The sequence below is a fragment of the Melospiza georgiana genome, chromosome 11 (genome assembly GCF_028018845.1).
Source record: "Melospiza georgiana isolate bMelGeo1 chromosome 11, bMelGeo1.pri, whole genome shotgun sequence".
NCBI classification, from domain to species: domain Eukaryota; kingdom Metazoa; phylum Chordata; class Aves; order Passeriformes; family Passerellidae; genus Melospiza; species Melospiza georgiana.
The window spans coordinates 1,805,927-1,824,765 of record NC_080440.1 but is presented as its reverse complement, the minus strand read 5'-3'; the positions used below and the strand labels follow the sequence as shown (position 1 = coordinate 1,824,765).

At 45.8% G+C, this 18,839-nt stretch overlaps 1 protein-coding gene across 1 annotated transcript in view; it reads left to right on the top strand.

Moving 5' to 3' along the window:
* Positions 1–17,078, top strand: part of LOC131088320 (contactin-4) — a 255,572-nt gene extending 238,494 nt beyond the window's left edge. The window contains exons 14-24 of the mRNA XM_058032262.1: positions 3,199–3,374; positions 4,456–4,576; positions 5,159–5,317; positions 7,597–7,746; positions 8,757–8,827; positions 10,701–10,935; positions 11,470–11,585; positions 12,179–12,365; positions 12,864–12,976; positions 14,256–14,424; positions 15,335–17,078. Coding sequence (XP_057888245.1) covers positions 3,199–3,374; positions 4,456–4,576; positions 5,159–5,317; positions 7,597–7,746; positions 8,757–8,827; positions 10,701–10,935; positions 11,470–11,585; positions 12,179–12,365; positions 12,864–12,976; positions 14,256–14,424; positions 15,335–15,435 — 1,598 coding nt within the window. The 3' untranslated portion in view covers positions 15,436–17,078. The remainder of the gene's footprint in view (positions 1–3,198; positions 3,375–4,455; positions 4,577–5,158; positions 5,318–7,596; positions 7,747–8,756; positions 8,828–10,700; positions 10,936–11,469; positions 11,586–12,178; positions 12,366–12,863; positions 12,977–14,255; positions 14,425–15,334) is intronic.
* The last annotated feature ends 1,761 nt before the right edge of the window (positions 17,079–18,839 follow it).

Genomic DNA, 18,839 nt, shown 5'->3' with positions numbered 1-18,839 from the left:
ATTCTGCTGTGACAGTTCTGGCACACAACTGCTGACACCGTGTCTGGCCTCATTCCAAAGCTGCTCTGACCTATTTTTAAAGGGAAAAAAAAGCATTCTCTGTGAGTGTCAGCCCCTGCTGAGGTTTGTGTCACTCGTGTGCTGCCACAGCAGCCCGTGTCACATCCCGCACATCTGCAGATGGATGTGACAAGCAGAGCTGCCTTCCCTGAACAAATCCTCCCTCCCCATGGACACCCCATCCATTGGGGTGGTTCCCTCATAGATTGTGACCCCCAGGCCTTATCCTTGGTGATGCAGCTGGAAATGCATCCCAAAATGCATCCATGCATCCCAAAAGGATCGGGAGATTCCCTCATGGCTGATGACGGGCAGCTGATAAAGGACAGAAGGGAAGCAATCACAGCCTTCCCACAGATGGGAGGTGATGCTCAGCTCCCTTTCTTCTAAAGAAGAAAGGAGATTAGTTAAAATCTCTCGTAGGATACAGCAAATCCATGAATCAGCCAGACAGTTCTGTCACTGTGCTGGGGGAGCTGAGGGAGGTGAGGCAGGAAAATCGGGATTTCAGGTGGGACTGAAGGAGGTGGCACGAGCTGGGGTGACCTTGGTGCACCCAGCAGGGAGGGCTGGGCACCCAGAGCTGTGCTGGGGCCAGCAGGGTTTGCTCCAGCCCGCAGGAGCCTCTGGAAAAACCACAGAAAGCTGGCAAGTGTCAGCTCTGTCCCACAGAGAGCATCCTCTGAGAGCGCTGGGGGGGAAGGCAGGCAGGGAAGGAGCTCTGCTGCTGCCGAGCCTTCAGTGACACCTACAGCCTGTCCCTGCCAGTGGCACACCCAGCTGTGCCCCTGCCACCCCAGGGATGCTCCAGGCCGGGCTCAGGGTGGAGGGCAGCAGGAGTTCCCCAGGGAAAGGTTCCTGCAGATGCCCAGAGGGATTTAACTGAGGGGTGCGTGTGGGGCAGGGCACAGTGGTGAGGAGTGGTTGGACTTGGTGACCTTAAAAGATCTTTTCCAGCCTGAATGATTCCAGGATTCCCTGAAACCTGCAGGCGTTTTTGGAAGCACCAGGCACTCAGAGTTCTTACAGGAGCTGTGCTGAGCTGCAGCAAACACATTTTTTGATATCATTTATATAAATCTTAGAATTATATTTCTATATTTCTATATTTCTATATTTCTATACTTCTATATTTCTATATTTCTATACTTCTATATTTCTATTCTGTTCACTCTATTGCAGGCTTATATAAACCTATAATGTTCTAACTATATAAACCTATAATATTCTAATATTCTATATAAAACTATAATATTCTAACTATATTCTAGACTATAACTATTCCATAAAGAATATTTTATTAAATTTAATTAATATTTAATTAATATTTATATCTAATATATTCTATAAATGTAATTGTATAGAACTCTGGAATACAAATTACATACCAGAATTCTTTATTCTAGAATCTATTTTATATACTAAAATTCTTTACAATTATTTATTATATATTGTATATAATATATTATATATAATATTTTATATATAATATATAATATATAATATATTATATATTATATATTATATATTATATATTAATATAAAATTTATATATAAATTATATATTCTACATATTATATATCTATATATTTATAGCCTTTATATTCTTCATTCCTTTCATGTTTATAAACACCTGAGAATTATTTAATGTGTTAATTCATTGATTAATTAAGTGTCATACAAGTTGTTCTAAGAGCTCCTCTGCTTGGTCAGAAGTGAACACAACATACAGACAAATTAAACTTGTCCAAGATAACACAGCCAAGTCCCTGAGACTCGATCTGAAATCTCTCTAGACAGCAACAAAATCTCTCTCGCCACCTCCTGCAGACTTTTGAGAAGGCTGAAAATGCAGGAACAGCTTGGCATCCCCTGGATTTCTGTGAGCAGCTCTGCCCAGTCCATATCTGTGCTGCTGTATCTTTATTATTCTAGCAGAGAATTAAGCAGCTGGGCAATAGGCTCAGGAAGTTGTTGTTGAGATTTTGGTGTCATGTACCAGAGATTGAATAATGCTGGTATTATTTTAGCATGACAGCTGTGCAGAGTAGATTTTTGGAATAAGCAAATATATCTATCTCTGTATGATATTCAGACTTTTGGTCTCATTGTTAAGCAATATTTTTTCCTCCTTTTCATTTCCTCTGAGGCCCTGTGGAAAAAATTGCTGCATTTTTGTCAACAGAAATGGAAGAGAAATGTTAACTTTAGAGGCAGAGGGGATTCACGGGCACAGACGAGGAGCTGCAGTCTGCATAATGTGTCATGGCTCACCTTCCTGTGCCAGCCCTGCTCACACTGGGGTGAAGAACAGACAATTGAAGCAGTGCTGGAGGAGCTGTGGAGCCCCAGCTGTGAGAAGGGGATTAGGGTTAGTCCTGAACAGGGTGGAGCTGCTGCCTGTGTGTGACACAGACCCTGCAATGTCACACATCCTGCTCTGGGGCTTCCCTTTGGAAATGTCCTGGTTTGGGCACCCTTTCTGCTTCAGACCCTGAACTGCCCCTGCCTGGCACACATCAAAGTTTGGGCTCCATGCTGGGCAAGGTTCTGTTGGCATCACTCAGCATTTTCCTTTATTCTTTGTGGGGGCCCAAGGAGAGGATGTGAGGTGTGGAGCCATCCCTCAGAGCGTGGCCAGTTCTCAGTAAATATAACAACAATAATCTCTGCCTGATCTTTGCCTTCCCAGGTTAAAAACTCCTGGTTTTAATAATATCAACCTTCTTATTCCAGTTTTGGAGATTTTACATTTAATTTAGGAATGACAGAACAGCTTTTTGATAACCATGGTGAGCAATGTATGTGTGAAACAACTCTTTGAAGTGAGAAGATTCAAGTAAGAGAATCTCTGATAAAAAGTTGTAATTGAGCCTTTCAGATCTGCTGCACTCTTTTCTTTCCTCCTTCTTCATCGGGACGGTGGCTGGAAGGGGATTCTGGAGGATTTATTAAGTTTATTATTTTTAACCCAACAACTAGAGGAAGGATAAACCCAAAGATGGAATAATTCACTTGTTGATTTAAGGCCCTTCCTAAGGAATCCCTGCTTAGGATCTCTCTCAGCCCTGCAATGTCTCTGCTCCTCGGGAGAATGAGAATAATCCGTTTTCCCCCCTTTTTCTTTGTTGTTTGCAGATCCAACGCGGGTCATGGTGTCCCCTTTCAGCATGGATGTCACAGTTGGAGAAAGCATTGTCCTGCCCTGCCAGGTGTCCCACGACCACTCCCTGGACATCGCCTTCACCTGGTCCTTCAATGGGCACCTGATAGACTTTGACAAAGATGGGGACCACTTTGAAAAGGTTGGAGGGGTAAGTATCAAATCTGACAAGGTGGGTCATGCAGAAAAGGCTGCTAACAGAAGGAATTGGATGAAGGCAGCAAGAAAAAGGAGGGAGGAAATGGAAAATTTTCAGCAGAGGAAGAAAACTGGGAAAGGTTTTGCATGTTGCTCTGAGGGAGGTTTTAGAGAGCAACAGGTCTCAGGCATGGTGACAGTTCATGTTTGCATTTGTCAGGAGTGAAATTTAATGCTGAAAGGAAAAGGAGATGCAATTCCCAAGCCTTGCTCTTATCCCTTAAAAAAAGTCATTAAAAGATGAGCTCACAGATTGATGCACAGGGCTCACAGCAGCAGCCATGGCTTTTTGGGGTGACTGCTCCTGTTGTGCCCACAGAGCTAAAATTACAAACTTTATTAATATTCCTCAGTCCAAAGGCCACAACCATGAGGTTTCCCTGAGATTTCCAATGCATCAAATGCTTTGTGTCGGGAGAGAAACTGAGAGAGGCTCTCAGCATCCACTGCATCCAGAAACCTAATTAGTTGTATTCAACAATTAATCAGACCTGCACTTGGCGTTTGGAAAACAAATTACTGCTGGTGTGTGATGCAAGATTTCCTCAGAGAGCGCTGCTCTCGTGATCTTCAGCACAAAAGTCCTGGGCAATCAAATTGCTGGCTGGGACACAAAGCCATGAAACTACTGCTGCTATCTCCAAATTTGGAAATTTGGGCTGGGCTTCCCTTGCAGGAGGGATGGAGACACAACCTGGGCCTTGGGATGGCAGAGAGGGTAAAAATTGGATATCCAAAGAGAAAAAGGAGCAATCAGAGTGAACCTGTCCTGCACTGTCACGTTGTTTTAATGGGGAAAGTGCTTAACAGCCCCCAGCCCTGCTCCTTGGAGGAGCCAGGATTTTAGGGATGCTCCCTCTCCCACCTTCCAGGCAGGCTCCCATCCTTATCCTTTCAACAGGCCATGGCTCCTACTGCTGATGTTTTCATCAGCCAGCATAAAGTAAACCCATTAGTCACAGTGTCCTTCATGTGATAATGATGTTTAGGGCTCATTAAAGAGTGATTGTAACCACTTTTCCCTCCTTTATCAGCAGGACTCAGCTGGTGATTTGATGATCAGGAGTATCCAGCTGAAGCACGCAGGGAAATACGTCTGCATGGTGCAAACAAGTGTGGACAAGCTCTCAGCTGCTGCAGACCTGATTGTAAGAGGTATTTGAATTTTGCTGCTGTTGTTGGTGGTGTCGTAGGATTTAAGTAGAATAATAGTTATTTTGTCACAGGGTGAAAAAGAGATTTTTGAGGTTTTTAGAATGGGGGCATGGAATGGAGGAATTTGGGCGTGCCTTGTCCTTCTTTCTTCTTCCTAGCCTCCATGTTCTGGGTGATGTTGGCCCTTTTAGATTGGTGTAGAGTAGAAGCTCACTGTCTAACAAAGGTGATAGGTATTGGGAAGTTATGGTAAATAAGGTACAGGTAGTTTTTAGTATAAAAAGATAACACCACCCTGAGGGCAGGCAGAGTGCCTGAACCTGACCTGCTAGACAGACCTCAGCGGGTCAAGGAAAGAATGTGATAGATAAAAAACAATAAACAACCTTGAGAATGAGAACAGAAAAATCCTTCTTTGACAGCCAGGCTGGGGGAAAAAAGAGCTTGTACATATCTCAGGGTCACTGTGACCAGCAGAGATTCTGAGACAGGAGGGGACGGTGAACCCAGGACTTGCTGGGTCCCTTGGGAAGGTGAACCCGGCTCTTCCTCCTCCTGTCACGGATTCTGCTGCACCCCCAGGTCCCCCGGGCCCCCCCGAGGCCGTGACCATCGAGGAGGTGACAGACAGCACGGCCCAGCTGTCCTGGAGGCCGGGGGCAGACAACCACAGCCCCATCACCATGTACGTGGTGCAGGCGCGCACGCCCTTCTCGGTGGGCTGGCAGGCAGTGAGCACAGGTAAGGCAGCCTGGGGGACACACCTGGGGGACACACCTGGGGGGACACACCTGGGGGACACACCTGGGGGGACACACCTGGGGGACACACCTGGGGGACACACCTGGGGGACACACCTCGGGGGGAACCCACCCCAGGGGCTGCAGGGAGGGACAGCATGCTGCTGCTTGAGGGAGCAGGATTGTCACCATGGTATTTCCTCAAAAATCCCTTCACCAGGGTTTTTCTCCTGAGAAGCTCAGAAGCCTCAGAAAAAGAGATGTAAAGAATAGTTATTAATTATAACAAAATTATAAACAATAATTTTAGCAATATTAATATAACCAATCATTATAACAATAATTATAAAGAATACAATAATTATCTGATTGCTTTGGAATGTGGTCTGGAGATGGTTTACCAACAGGAGCCTCTTTGATTGGTTCCATGTGAATTGTTTTAATTTAATGACCAATCACCATCAGCTGTGTTGGACTCTGTCACAGGTTTTTATTATTCTTCTTGTCTAACCCTCTGATGTATCCTTTCTCTTTCTTTAGTATAGTTTTAGAATGTAATTATAATATATCACATCATACCATATATATCAGCCTTTTTCATCTTGGAGTCAGATTCTCATCTCTCACCTCGTCCTGGGGACCCTCCCAACAACACAACAGAGGATAGCTGGACTTTTATTTGTTTTGTTCATAGTAGGTGTTGTGTTTGAGTCTGATTGGCTAATGATCTCTCAAAACTCAGTTTATTGGTTGGTAATGGTTAGGGTACATGTTTATCAGACTTTTCTCTTTTTAGATAGTTTTTGGGGTTTTTTTTCATAGATTCTCACAGGATCAACTTTTAATTTTTATAGGTGTAAATTTCATAAGAATAGATAGTTTCTATTTCTAATTTTTTTCTAATCTTTTGTTTCTTTCTATTTCTATTGTTTCTTTCTATTCTTTCATAAGAGTAGATTGTTACGTAAACTGATTTTCATTCTTATAATTTTTTTCATAAGGGAATAAGTAGATTTTCAGTGTTACAGGATTCTATTTTTATGAAATCTGCCAAGTTTCTCACGGGAACTTATCAGGCTAGCTATTAGCTCAGCTGCAGTAATAAAGCCTGATTTTACAAGCCTTTTATAAGATTTTTACCTGTACGTAACTCCTCAGCACCCACCCAGGGCTGCTTTGGCCAGCTCTGGCCCCTGGTGTGAAAAGCAATTTCCCTGGCTGCAGAGCACTACTCTTATTAAGTAGTTTCAGGTTTGGCAACCCAAAGATTTAGGGTGCAGTCAGTGCTATCACTCACCCATTTTTCTCATGAATGTTTAAGGGAAAACAGAATGAATTCCTATCTCTTGTTGCCATGCTGGAGATATACAACAGTAATTGTGGTCTATAAAGACATCCCTCAGGGACAGACAGTGTCATCCAGCTTGTCTTTAAGGAGAATTATTTTCCTGATAGAGGGAAAAATCCCATGATGTGATTGCTCATTCCGTCACAGGTTAATTTTGTTCCAGTAGCCACTAAACAGAGACAACAGTGTGTTTCAAAAAGAGAAAAATACAGACCCTCCAAACCTGTTGTCATGACACTTTGTTTCCAAACTGTGGCAATTTTGGAGAAACTCTTTAATTGCAGGAATTTCTGCACTAAAAGCAGAGGGGCTTAATGCTGCCTCTTTCACTTCTTTGCAGTTGGCGAAATGCTAGAAAGATGAGAGAAAATTTACCAAGTATTTCTTGATACTTACACTAAGCCCGCACCTCTAAGGAAATGAGATTCCCCATGCCTTTCTCCCAGCAGTATTTTAATATTGATATTTGATTTCCTTTCACCCCAGTTCCAGAGATCATTGATGGCAGGACATTCACAGCCATGGTGGTGGGGCTGAACCCCTGGGTGGAGTACAAGTTCACTTCTTTGCAGTTGGCAAAATGTTAGAAAGACGAGAGAAAGTTTATCAATCCTTCTTGGTACTTATGTTAAGCCCTCACCTCTAAGGAAATGAGATTTCCCTGTGCTTTTTCCCAGCAGTATTTTAATATTTATATTTGATTTCCTTGCACCCCAGTTCCCAAGTTCATTGATGGCAGGATGTTCACAGCCACAGTGGTGGCGCTGAACCCCTGGGTGGAGTATGAGTTCACTTCTTTGCAGTTGGCAAAATGTGAGAAAGACGAGAGAAAATTTACCAAGTACTACTTATGTTAAGACCTGTAAGGAAACGAAACTCCCCTGTGCCTTTCTCCCAGCAGTATTTTAATATTTAACGTCCTTGCACCCCAGTTCCAGAGGTGATCGACGGCAGGACGTTCACGGCCACGGTGGTGGGGCTGAACCCCTGGGTGGAGTACGAGTTCAGGGTGGTGGCTGCCAACCTCATCGGCATCGGGGAGCCCAGCAGCCCCTCGGAGAAGAGGAGGACTGAGGAGGCTCGTAAGTGGGGCTGGGCACAGGGGCTGAGGGTGAAGTCTTTGTGCAATAAATGCCAAGAGATCCCCCGGTTGTTGGGTGTAGGAGCGTCGGGGGTGGGATGGTGGGGATGGATGGAGACCAGAGATCTCAGAAGCCAGGGCTTGGAATTTGTGGTTTCTTGCAAAGGGCCAAGTGCAGGGCCCTGCTGGGAGCTGCCAGCCACAGCTGGAGCAGTAAAGAGAGTGGTAAAGAGGATGAGAGAGAGTAAAAGAGGATAAGAGGGTAAGAAGTTGAGGTTCCCATTACAATACAATAAATCTTCTTCTGTGTTGAATATTCTGATTCTCACTAACCAATCTAGTACCATATACAAGTCCTATAGCATTTACATACAGCCTATAAGAATCATTACATCACCAAACTATGTTACATTTAAACCCTAAAAACTCCTCTTTGGGCCCCTTCTGCCAAGCTGTAGGGTCTGCTCTGACCCTTGGGCCTGTCTGCAAGCAGAGGGTGTTGTTCCATCAAAAGGGGATCACCTTCAGCCAGCCACACCATTGTTTTCCAGTCATTCAGTAACTGAGGGATCTCAAAGCTTGCTTTCATTTCAATCTCACTTATAGTTTCTATATTCTCAAAATCTTTTTGCCAGGCAATCATATTTATAAGGCTTTCCTGTTTCATCTTCCCCAACAGTGGGGAAGCCCTGGCAGGTGGCTCCTCTGTTCCACATAAGAACTGAATATGAAACAGGAAAATAAATAAAAGACCTTTTTTAATGGAGGACAAATGTTTAAACTGAACAATTAGAGACTGAATACACAAGTTAATTGACATACTTTTAATGCACTATTGTTGACACACTTTTAATGTGCTGTTTGCCATGGCAAATTAGTCATTTTAACAGTTCGTGGCCCCAGCAGGGGAAGGCCAGCAGTGTCCTGCTGCTGCACAGCTCTGCTCCATCTCCATGTGGGTTTTGGGTTCCAAGGCTGTCACATCCATCTTCTGCATTTATCTTTCTGCAGTCCCCGAGGTGACCCCAGCCAATGTCAGTGGAGGTGGAGGCAGCAAGTCTGAGCTGGTCATTACCTGGGAGGTGAGTCTCACCCCAGCCCCCCTGAGAATTCTGTGGATTTCAAAGGGTTGGCAGTAAAAAAGCCCAGACTGTGTGATAAAAACAGCCCAGCTGGTCAGAGGGAGCTAAAGGACCCCAGCCCCAGGGAAGTGGGGAGCAGGGACCATGGGGAGCAGGATTTGCCACCAGCTCAGCTCCCCCTGACTCCCAGCACATCCACAAGGCAAAATGTGGATGGCCAGGAGCCACCCAAGAGATAAAACAGGCTTGGAACATTCTGAGCTGGCGGGGAATTTGGGGAATTTAGCTGTGCTGGCTCCCATCTTCCTCCCTTCTCCTCCTCCTCCCTGGGATATAAGGCAGCAAACAGCTCAGTGCCAGCACAAGGCATGCTGGCTTTCATTGCTGCTGATGGCAGCCAGTGAGGGGAGATGCCGAGAAGAGAAATGTTTAATATTCCTTAAGGCAGATAGGGTTAGAACTTTAGTCATTTGTCTGCTCATATTTTCGTGTTGTGATGCAATGCAGCTGGCATATTTCTCCTAATAATGAACTCCACTAGACATGCTAACGCTTCCATTTAGCACTATTTCTGACCAAGCTGGCAGAATGAATCGCCAGAGATATTTCTGAGGTTATTAAAAACCTATAAATGGGTTTTTGTCCTCACCACACAGCTCAATGTGCTAAATTTCCTCCTCTGTTGGACTAATTAGTTACGCCGTGTCTCCTAAAGATACTGCAATATGTTTCAAAAACACACATGGCCAGAACATCAGCCATTGGTTTGAGATGTAATTTGCACAAAATATCATTTGTGTTTTGATAGAAGAGTGGTTTTACTCTTTTAAATGTCCAGAGGCCTTTTCTTTATGTGAGCTTTCCAACACAGAATAGAATGCAGTCGCCAGCAGTAACCTGTGCTGAAGCTCCATGGACACCTCAGGGAGGGTGGCCCATTATTATGGATTATTTTAATACTTTTGGAACCTTTGGGTTTAGTGTAGTTTTTTAGGGGCCTGGAAGCCTCAGGTAGGAAGTGTCAGCGTGTCCAGGGTGTGTTCTTTGGGGCTTCATGTGTGATCCCAAAGGCATGAGAGCAGCTGCATGTGTGTTGGGAGAGCAGAAACTGTGTCCTTGCTTCACCCCAGCAAACCTCAGCCTCTCCAGAAAGCCTAAAATTACATCAGCAATGGAGGCCCCATCCAGGCAGGGAGGGAAGGGAAATTCTCTTTAGGAAAAGTGTCTTTTGGAGGTGCTGCTTCCTGTTTCATGGAGCAGAAAGGCTCTGGTGCAGGCAGGATGGGGTGAATTCAGGTTGGATGTGACATAGGACCTCCTGCACTTCCATCTCCTGTGCTGTGTACAGAATGCCAGAATTACAGAATTACTAAACCCCAGAATCACAGAATTACTGAATCACAGAATCCCAGAATTACAGAATCACAGAATTACTAAACCCCAGAATCACAGAATTACTGAATCACGGAGTCCCAGAATTACAGAGTCCCAGAATTACAGAGTCCCAGAATTACAGAGTCCCAGATTCACAGAATCACAGAATTACAGAATCACAGAATCACAGAATTACAGAATTACAGAATTACTAAACCCCAGAATTACTGAATCACGGAGTCCCAGAATTACAGAATCCCAGATTCACAGAATCACAGAATGACCAAATCCCAGAATAACAGAATCCCAGCATTATAGAACCGCACAATCCCAGAATTACAGAATCCCAGAATCACAGAATCCCAGAATCCCAGAACCAACAAGTTTGGAAAAGACCTCTGAGACCCCCAAGCCCAGCCTAGGAACGAAGATGCCCCAGAGGGATCCGCGGGTGCCCCAGGGCAGGTCAGTGTGTGCTGAAACGCGTCCCTGCCCACAGACGGTGCCCGAGGAGCTGCAGAACGGGGGCGGCTTTGGCTACGTGGTGGCGTTCCGGCCGCTGGGCACGGTCAGCTGGATGCAGACGGTGGTGGCCTCGCCCGACGCCGCGCGCTACGTGTTCCGCAACGAGAGCCTGCCGCCCTTCTCGCCCTACGAGGTCAAGGTGGGCGTCTACAACAACAAGGGCGAAGGCTCCTTCAGCCCCGTCACCGTCGTCTACTCGGCAGAGGAAGGTAGAGATGAGCCCTCCTCGCCTTCTCTCCCTAAACCAGGCCTAAACCACAATTTTATAAGGCCTTTCTTTAATAATATCTTTACTTGTATGTAACAGGGTCTGAAAGGGTTTGGTTTCCACCTTGACACATCCTTTGATACCTCAGCCTTGCTCTGATTCGTAATAAATGGCGAACCGTGATTAATTCTTTTCAATAGTCATTAAAATAACATTAATCATAATGAAATCTTTTGATATTAATGGAAAAGTAATATGTAATCTGGGAAGAATTCTGTGGAGATTTAGTATGAATTAATGTCCACTGATTAGAAAATGTTCCCACTTGTCCTAATTACAGTACACGCTATTCTGGGTTGAGTTTGGTAATGACATCTTATTATTTCTGAGGGAGCACAGCCTGACAGGCCATCGGTTTGAAACGTGGACATTTGTTTGCTTCCTTCCTTGTGCAATGAGGAAAATAAATCCCCTGGTGTTTGGGACTAATTGAACATAGAATTGAAAAGTCTCACTTCTATTTTTAACTGCCCAGAGCCAACGAGAGCCCCAACCACTGTTTTGGCCAGAAGCATTTCTGCCTCAGACGTCGAAGTCTCCTGGGCTCCCCCATGGGAGAGCCAGCACAAAGGAAGAATTCAGGGATATGAGGTACGGGAAACAATGCAGGATCCTTTCAGGGATATGAGGTATGGGAAACAATGCAGGATCCTTTCAGCAGCCAGCCTTGAGGGGACACAGAGATGTCCTCGTGCTGCTCTTCCTGCCATGGGTGTGTTCCTGAAGTGGATTTGCTTCTCTTTGCCTCTTCAGTGCACAGAGATTTCTCTCACAAGGTTAAAAACTCCAATGTTCTCTGACATGGTTAAAAGTTCCACCATTCTGTCTCAAGGTTAAAAATTCCACTGTTCTCTCACAAGGTTAAAAATTCCACCGTTCTCTCACAAGGTTAAAAATTCCACCGTTCTTTCACAGGGTTAAAAATTCCACCATTCTCTCACAAGGTCAAAAGTTCCACCGTTCTCTCACAAGGTTAAAAGTTCCACCTTTCTGAGTGGCCAGGCTCGAGAAGGGAGCGTTGCAGCCAGGCTGGTGCCCAGCAGGGCCAGGGAGGGTGGCAGGGAGCAGCAGCTGTCCCTGGGAGCACATCTGGGCCGGTGACAGGGACAAGGGGGTGCTGCCAGCCCCTCTGGGGCCGGGCACTGCCACAGCCCTGCTCTGGCTCAGCCCTGCTCTGCCCCCAGGTGCGCTGCTGGCGGCACGACGAGAAGGAGGAAAACGCCAAAAGGATCCGCACGGTGGGGAACCAAACATCCACCAAAGTCGGCAACCTGAGGGGCAATGCCCTCTACCACCTGGCAGTCAGGGCCTACAACACGGCTGGCACCGGCCCCTCCAGCGCCGCCGTCAACGTCACCACCAAAAAGCCGCGTGAGTGCTGGCAGGGATGGATGCCCTGGCGGGGTCCAGCCACTGCTCCCCTCTCTCCTTTCCCAGCTCTCTTGAGCCTCAAGGAGCTGTCAGAATTCTCCTTGCCAGGCTTTTGTGCAGATTTACCAGGCTCAGCCTTTTTTTTTCGTTTTTTTCCGTGAGGTTCTTCCCGGTGTTAAGTAAGCAGAGCATGCAAAACCGAAATCACAGCTGTGCAGGCAAATTAAATATTTATCTCAGTGTTCAAGAGGGCTTTTTTCCTCTGATCTCAGGCATGTTGAGCAACCGATTGAATCCCTTTCTCATTTAAAGCCCCGTGTCGTGTCACACCTCGCGTGACCTTGAGGACGCGGATCAGTGGAGCAGCTCGTTAGCTCTCCGCAGGGACAGGGCTCTGGCAGGCTCAGCTGTGCTGCTGAAGCCCCACTGGCACTGGGAGGGACCCAGCTGGGCACGGATTCTCCTCAGTAACGTGGAGCTGTCTGGTTTTTGGTGCAGCACCGAGTCAGCCCCCCGGGAACATCGTGTGGAATTCATCCGACTCCAAGATCATCCTGAACTGGGACCAGGTGAAGGCCTTGGACAACGAGTCAGAAGTGAGAGGCTACAAAGTGAGTATTCCCATGGTGCATTCATGATTTCCCAGGTCAGATCTGGGGCATTCCTCCAAAACCAGAGCCATGCCTGTATATGTGGGCACATTTTTCCTGCAGCTCCCACCTGCAGAACTTCTCTCCTGCCTTCCATGGAAACTTCCCCATGGCTGTAGTTGGCTCCTTAACTGCAGATAAATAAAATGCTTTTTTAATAGCTCCCATTTCCTTCAGAAAGCCAAGCCAAGAGGAAAAGAAAGAGAATCCTCATTAGAAGCTGTTTTAATAGGACATAATTTAATTAGAGAGAAACCTTGGGAAGAATTCAGCTCCACCACCTTCCACAAGGGTTTCATTTAGCCCAAAAATACGTTGCCCTGGGGTTGGAGTTGTGCAAACATTTCCCACCAGAGCCTGAGCCAGTGAAGGACCTGGCCATGCTCCATGTTTTATTCCCAGCCTGGAATGCCAGCAGCTTGGCGAGCCTGTGCCAGCTCCCTCAATTCCTGCACCAACTCTTAAGTGTCTTTGGTGCTCTGTATGAGCTCATCAAAAATAAGTAATTCCTCAGGGTTTTTAGTCCAAACCTCAGATGAACCTCAGCAATCTGGACCAGCTTTTCACTACATATTTTAGGTTTGAAATGCAAATTAAGGAGTTGGTTGAAAGAGGGAGAGAGAGACTCATCACCCTGGAAAAGTATCTAGAGAGTTTCTAAAACATTCTCCTTTAACTTACTGTAAGGGTAGCACAACCACATGGATTTATTTCCTGAATCATAGCAAAACATCGCCTATTTTTCTTCTTTTTGCCTAGAAATCTTGTATTTTACGACACAATTTATGATATAAATTAGTACAACTCCCACAGCTCAGAAGGTCGTTCACAAAAGTCATTTATTCTGGGAAACCATTGGTGGCACTGTATCAAATATCCCAATTCAGTTTCCAGAAGCAGCATAATAAGGAGTTTCTGACCTCTATAAAGAAGTTTTTACTTCTATAAGAGTTTATTTTAGCATGACCAAGGCAAGGGTTTCTCTGAGGGGCTCCACCAGGTATCAGTGCTGTGTTGAGTGCTGCTGATCAGCATCATCCTCCTGCCAGTGTCACCCCCTGCCACCTCTGTGCTGGTGTCCCCAGCAAATCCCACATGTCCCCTGTGTCCCCAGACCCCTCCTAAGCACGAGGAGCAGGAAAGGAGCAGCAGCACCTCTGGACACCCCGAGGTGGGCAGCTCTGAGCACAGCGGGCAGCTCTGCCCTTTCTGCCTCCTGTTGTCTCCCCCTCGGCCGCAGGTTCTGTACAGGTGGAACAGGGAGAGCAGCACGTCTGTCATAGAAACGAATAAAACCTCAGTGGAGCTGTCCCTGCCCTTTGACGAGGATTACATCATCGAGATCAAACCCTTCAGCGACGGCGGCGACGGCAGCAGCAGCGAGCAGATCCGAATCCCAAAGATATCCAGTAAGGATGGGGGAATGGGCTCTGGGCCACAGGGCCCCACCAGCAGATAGTCCACTCCCTAATTCTGATTGCATCCCAAAAGCAAGATTCAGCCATAAGAAACACCACCCTAAGTAGCTCTGTTTGTATGTAGGTTTCCAGACGCTTTCCCCTCTCAGTTCTGTGTGTTAAATGTTTTGTTTCACTGCAATTCACTATAACCAAATACAGCATGCAAAGGCTTCTAAATCTATAAGGCTGCTGTACAGCCGTATCCCATTGTGTGCTGGATGCATAAATATTTATTTAGGGAAATGAGGTGGTGTAGAAGAACAAACACAAGGAGTATTTTATTACACAACATGGCTTTTGCAAAATCTCCATGTCCCATCTTCCATTAATAATGTCCCGCTTTATAAGCTGCATTAAATCAGGAGCCTCTGCAATGCAGGAATATGGCATTAAAATCACAGCAATGTAAAAAAAACCCGGGTGAGAGCAGAGTTCTCCCCAGCGTGGCTGTGTAAACCATGCAGAGGAATTTAATCAGCAGCACAGGAGAGGGAAGGGGAGCTGGAACATGCCAGCTCCCATTTGGCTCCTGACCAGGGGTCACAGAGCAGGTACATGGCTCCTCCAGGATGGGAGGCACAAGGAACAGCTGGAATATGGTGCAATTGTGACAAAATACCAAATAATGATAAGCAGGCAGCGTGTGAAATAATAGAACTGCGAGAGCAGCCTCAACACAACAGGGGCAGGAATTGAAAAGAAACCAAAAATTCAGCTGGGGAGGTGACCACGAAGAGGAGGAGGGGGTTGTGCTTTATCCCAGGAAGGGGAATTCAGACCTTGGGGGAGGTGGGCTAAGGAAGAGCCCAGGGATTGTTCTCTGCTCACCTCTGGCTCCTTTTCCCCTCTCCCCTCTCAGATGCCTACGCCAGAGGCTCGGGCTCGTCGACCTCCAGCGCGTGCACCCTGTCAGCCCTCAGCACAATCATGATCTCCCTCACAGCCCGCTCCAGTTTATGACAACAATGGCACCGAGGACTTCTTCTTTATAATATAAGCAACATTTAGCTAGTTGTTTTGGAGACACCCAGTACTAAGTAATATTGTGGTTTGAGTACATCTTACTACTGGAAAAAAAAAATGTTTATGCTTCTTTAGGAATGGCATTATACAGTACTTCCTCAAAGCAAATATAGCTTTGTCTGAAGTTTCCTTGGAAACTCTGCAATGCACTGAAAACATCTGTAATACGATGTTACCAAAGCAGTTTACATATGTCCTTATATGCATATTTTTTATTATATATTTAGTGTTTTATAGAATTTTTTAAAGTTAACATATGATGTAGATATTAATTTTTTTCCTCTGCTATAAAATGCTACGGACGACATTATCACGAAAATATTGTTTGGGATTTTTTCCTTTTACGACGGAGAGTTCCAAGTTGTTCCTGGCAAATTGGCTGGAGTTGACTGTACAGTTTTACAGGGCACAACTGCTCCAGACCCGGATTGTAACAGGCTGAGCTTCACTGGCACATCCAGCGACTCCTGTGTTGAACCCAGGGCTTCTCTCACGCTTTTCATCCAGAGCTCTGAGCAGGACAAAACACTCAGAAGAGCAGAATTTTGGAAAACCACCTGGGTTTTTGGTTGGTTGTGGACTACAACGTAGCCAATATTCCAGCATTGTGCAGCAAGGAGGGGCTGTGAAATTGCTTTGTCTTGATCATAATTAGCATCAAATTGGGTGGGGAAAAGAAGATCCTGCAGAGCTGTGACATCTGTGGTGACACAACAGGACGGCCACCGGCCTTGTGCTGGGTGCACGCCCAGCTCGACCCTTTGGAGATTAATTCCAAGGAAATTCCTCCTGTTTGGGGATTAATTCCAAGGAAATCAGAAAGCTGCTCTGGGCTCGTTCTTGGGGACACAACTGCTCATCCTTGGTAACCCCACTCTCCAGACAATGCTTGGGAACCTGGCCTGGAGCAGGAGCAGTGCTGCCCCAGCTCCAGTCATCCATGGAAAAGTGGGAATCTCCTGGAGATCCCTGCTGGAATTTTGCCTTTCCTTAGAAACTCCTCCCAGACGCCTGGAGGCAGAACAGAGTCACACCAGAAAACAACAATATCCACACTGGAATAATTCTTCTCAAGAGAAGGACTGTTTGTTACTACGGGGAATTTTGTAAGTTCAGACGGGATAACGCTGGAAAAGGCAATGGAATTTTCTATACAATTTTCAACTTTCAATGCGCTGCAGTGGTATTTTTTTTTTCTCCTGATAGCTTGAATTTGCCTGTAACTTGTCTCTTTTGCTTACAAAATAATACAGTTAACTTTTAGACCTTCTAAATATATTTATTCAGTAACTCATAATCAGGATTCCACTTGTGTAAAAGTCAGGGTTGTTGACCAGAGAAATATTGTCAGTATTTCAAGCTGTGTTCCTTTCTTAGTTTGATATGGTTACTTCTATGTAAAAAAAAAATAAAACAAGAAAAACCTTAAAAAAAATCCACAAAACCAACAAAAATAAAATAACAAAAAAAAAAAAGCTTCTGTAGTTTTCTCCCCGGTGTAAATGATATTTATCAGTGATCTAGCAGATGTAATCTTTTTTTAAAGGTATTGGTAATAAATATTCTGTCATTTGTAAAGATACCTGTCTTCCAGGAGCATTTTTCCTCCACTTTTTCTTCTGCCCAGTGAGAAATTTCCCTTTAGACCCTGCTGAGACTGTCACTGATGTGAAGATACAAGAGTTGGTTTAAATTAAAACATTGTGAAGGCAGAAAAAAAACAAATTATACATCTCTGGTCTAATTCTGCTCCCAAAAACATGAGTAGGTGAATTTTGGGTTTGTTTTGTAGAGCTGTGAGCTGTCCAAGGTCACAGGGATGGAGCATCTCTGACCCTGTGGCTGGAGCAAAGCCCTTCCAGGCCCTGCCTCTGCTCATCCTGGGGATTCCTGAGGATTTTGGGAGCACAGATTGAAAGCACTCGATCCGCCAAGGCACATTTCCAGTCCTTTCAGGGCAGGAGCTGAACGGGGCTGTGCATCCCATGGGAGCAATGCTGCACTGAGGGCCTGCTCAGGGACTGCAACCCCTGCCAGGGATCTGCAACAGGCTGTCAATCAACCCCAGAGCCACGCCCCCATTGGCTGTCCAACCCCATTCACCATATATGGTCACAGTTCTAGCAGTTTCTTTGTTGCTTGTACTCTCATTGGTCCACACACCTGTCTGTTTACCTTTCTGGTTTCCTATTGGTCATTGTAACCCTTTTTCCGCCCACACTTTCAGGTGATTGGCTGTTGCTCTTGGCTCCGCCCCTTTGTAGGAGTATATAGTCCTGGGCCCTCCATCTCTCCATGTCTTTGTCCTTGGACCATTTCAGTGTGTGGATGACATAAACTCCCCCTGTAAATCCATGCAAAGCTAGATTTAGATAACCATCTGTCCTGGAGAGGAGCTGCTGCTGCCCGTGGTGTTTGCTGTGACCATGGTGGGGCTCTCTCCTCTTGGGGATGTGTCAGGAAGGGCTGCAAGTCCCTGCCACCCGCCCATGCTGCAGCACACCTCACCACAGAGCAGAAAAATAAACCAGCCCTGTAGCACAATTCTGTTTTTAAAAAGAAAAGTGGAATTGTCCTTTCCAGAGGAAGGCAAAGCGCAGTTCCTGGGGGTGCTGTCCTGGAGGCAGCAGGGCAGGAGCAAAAGGGGGTTGGGAGCTGGGTTTGAAGGGAAAAAAATGAGAAATTAATGATTCTGTGCTGTGGGAGTGTGGGGCTGGAGATGGGATGTGGTGGTGCCAAAACTGACACAGCCCTGGGAGTGGCCTGGGATCCTGGGCAAATTCCTTTTCCCCTGTGCAGCTTGGAGTGAAGATTTTCCTCCAGGAATCACGACCACGAGGAGGAGCTCAGCCAGGAATTGTCCTCATCCTGCACCCTTGGTTCTCCAGCATTGACATCACTACAGGTGAGGGGGCTGGACCTGCAGCCTGGCTGGGGAAATGCTGCTGCTCCTGCTTTACACCACGTTGGATTTATTTACCAGGGTGAGTAGAAGTGTGGCTGCTGGCTCTGCGAGCCATCCAGCCCTCATGTCCCCATGAGGACTCATCCTGGAAATACCAAGGACCTGACATGCAAAATATATTTAAATGTATTGCATTCACCTGAGCAATAGCTTGGCATTAATGGGAATGGAATTATGTGCAGAAACTTTATTTATTGGGCCACTTGAAGGTATGACATAAAATACACTCCAATAAGTGAATTCTCTTTAGTCTCATTTTTAGGATTTTACTAATGAAATTCTGATTTTAGTGTGTTAAAGTTGGGGCCCTCAAATCCATTAAAAGCACATGCAGGAGAGACATTGGAGGTATCAATGTTATATTAATGAGCTACAT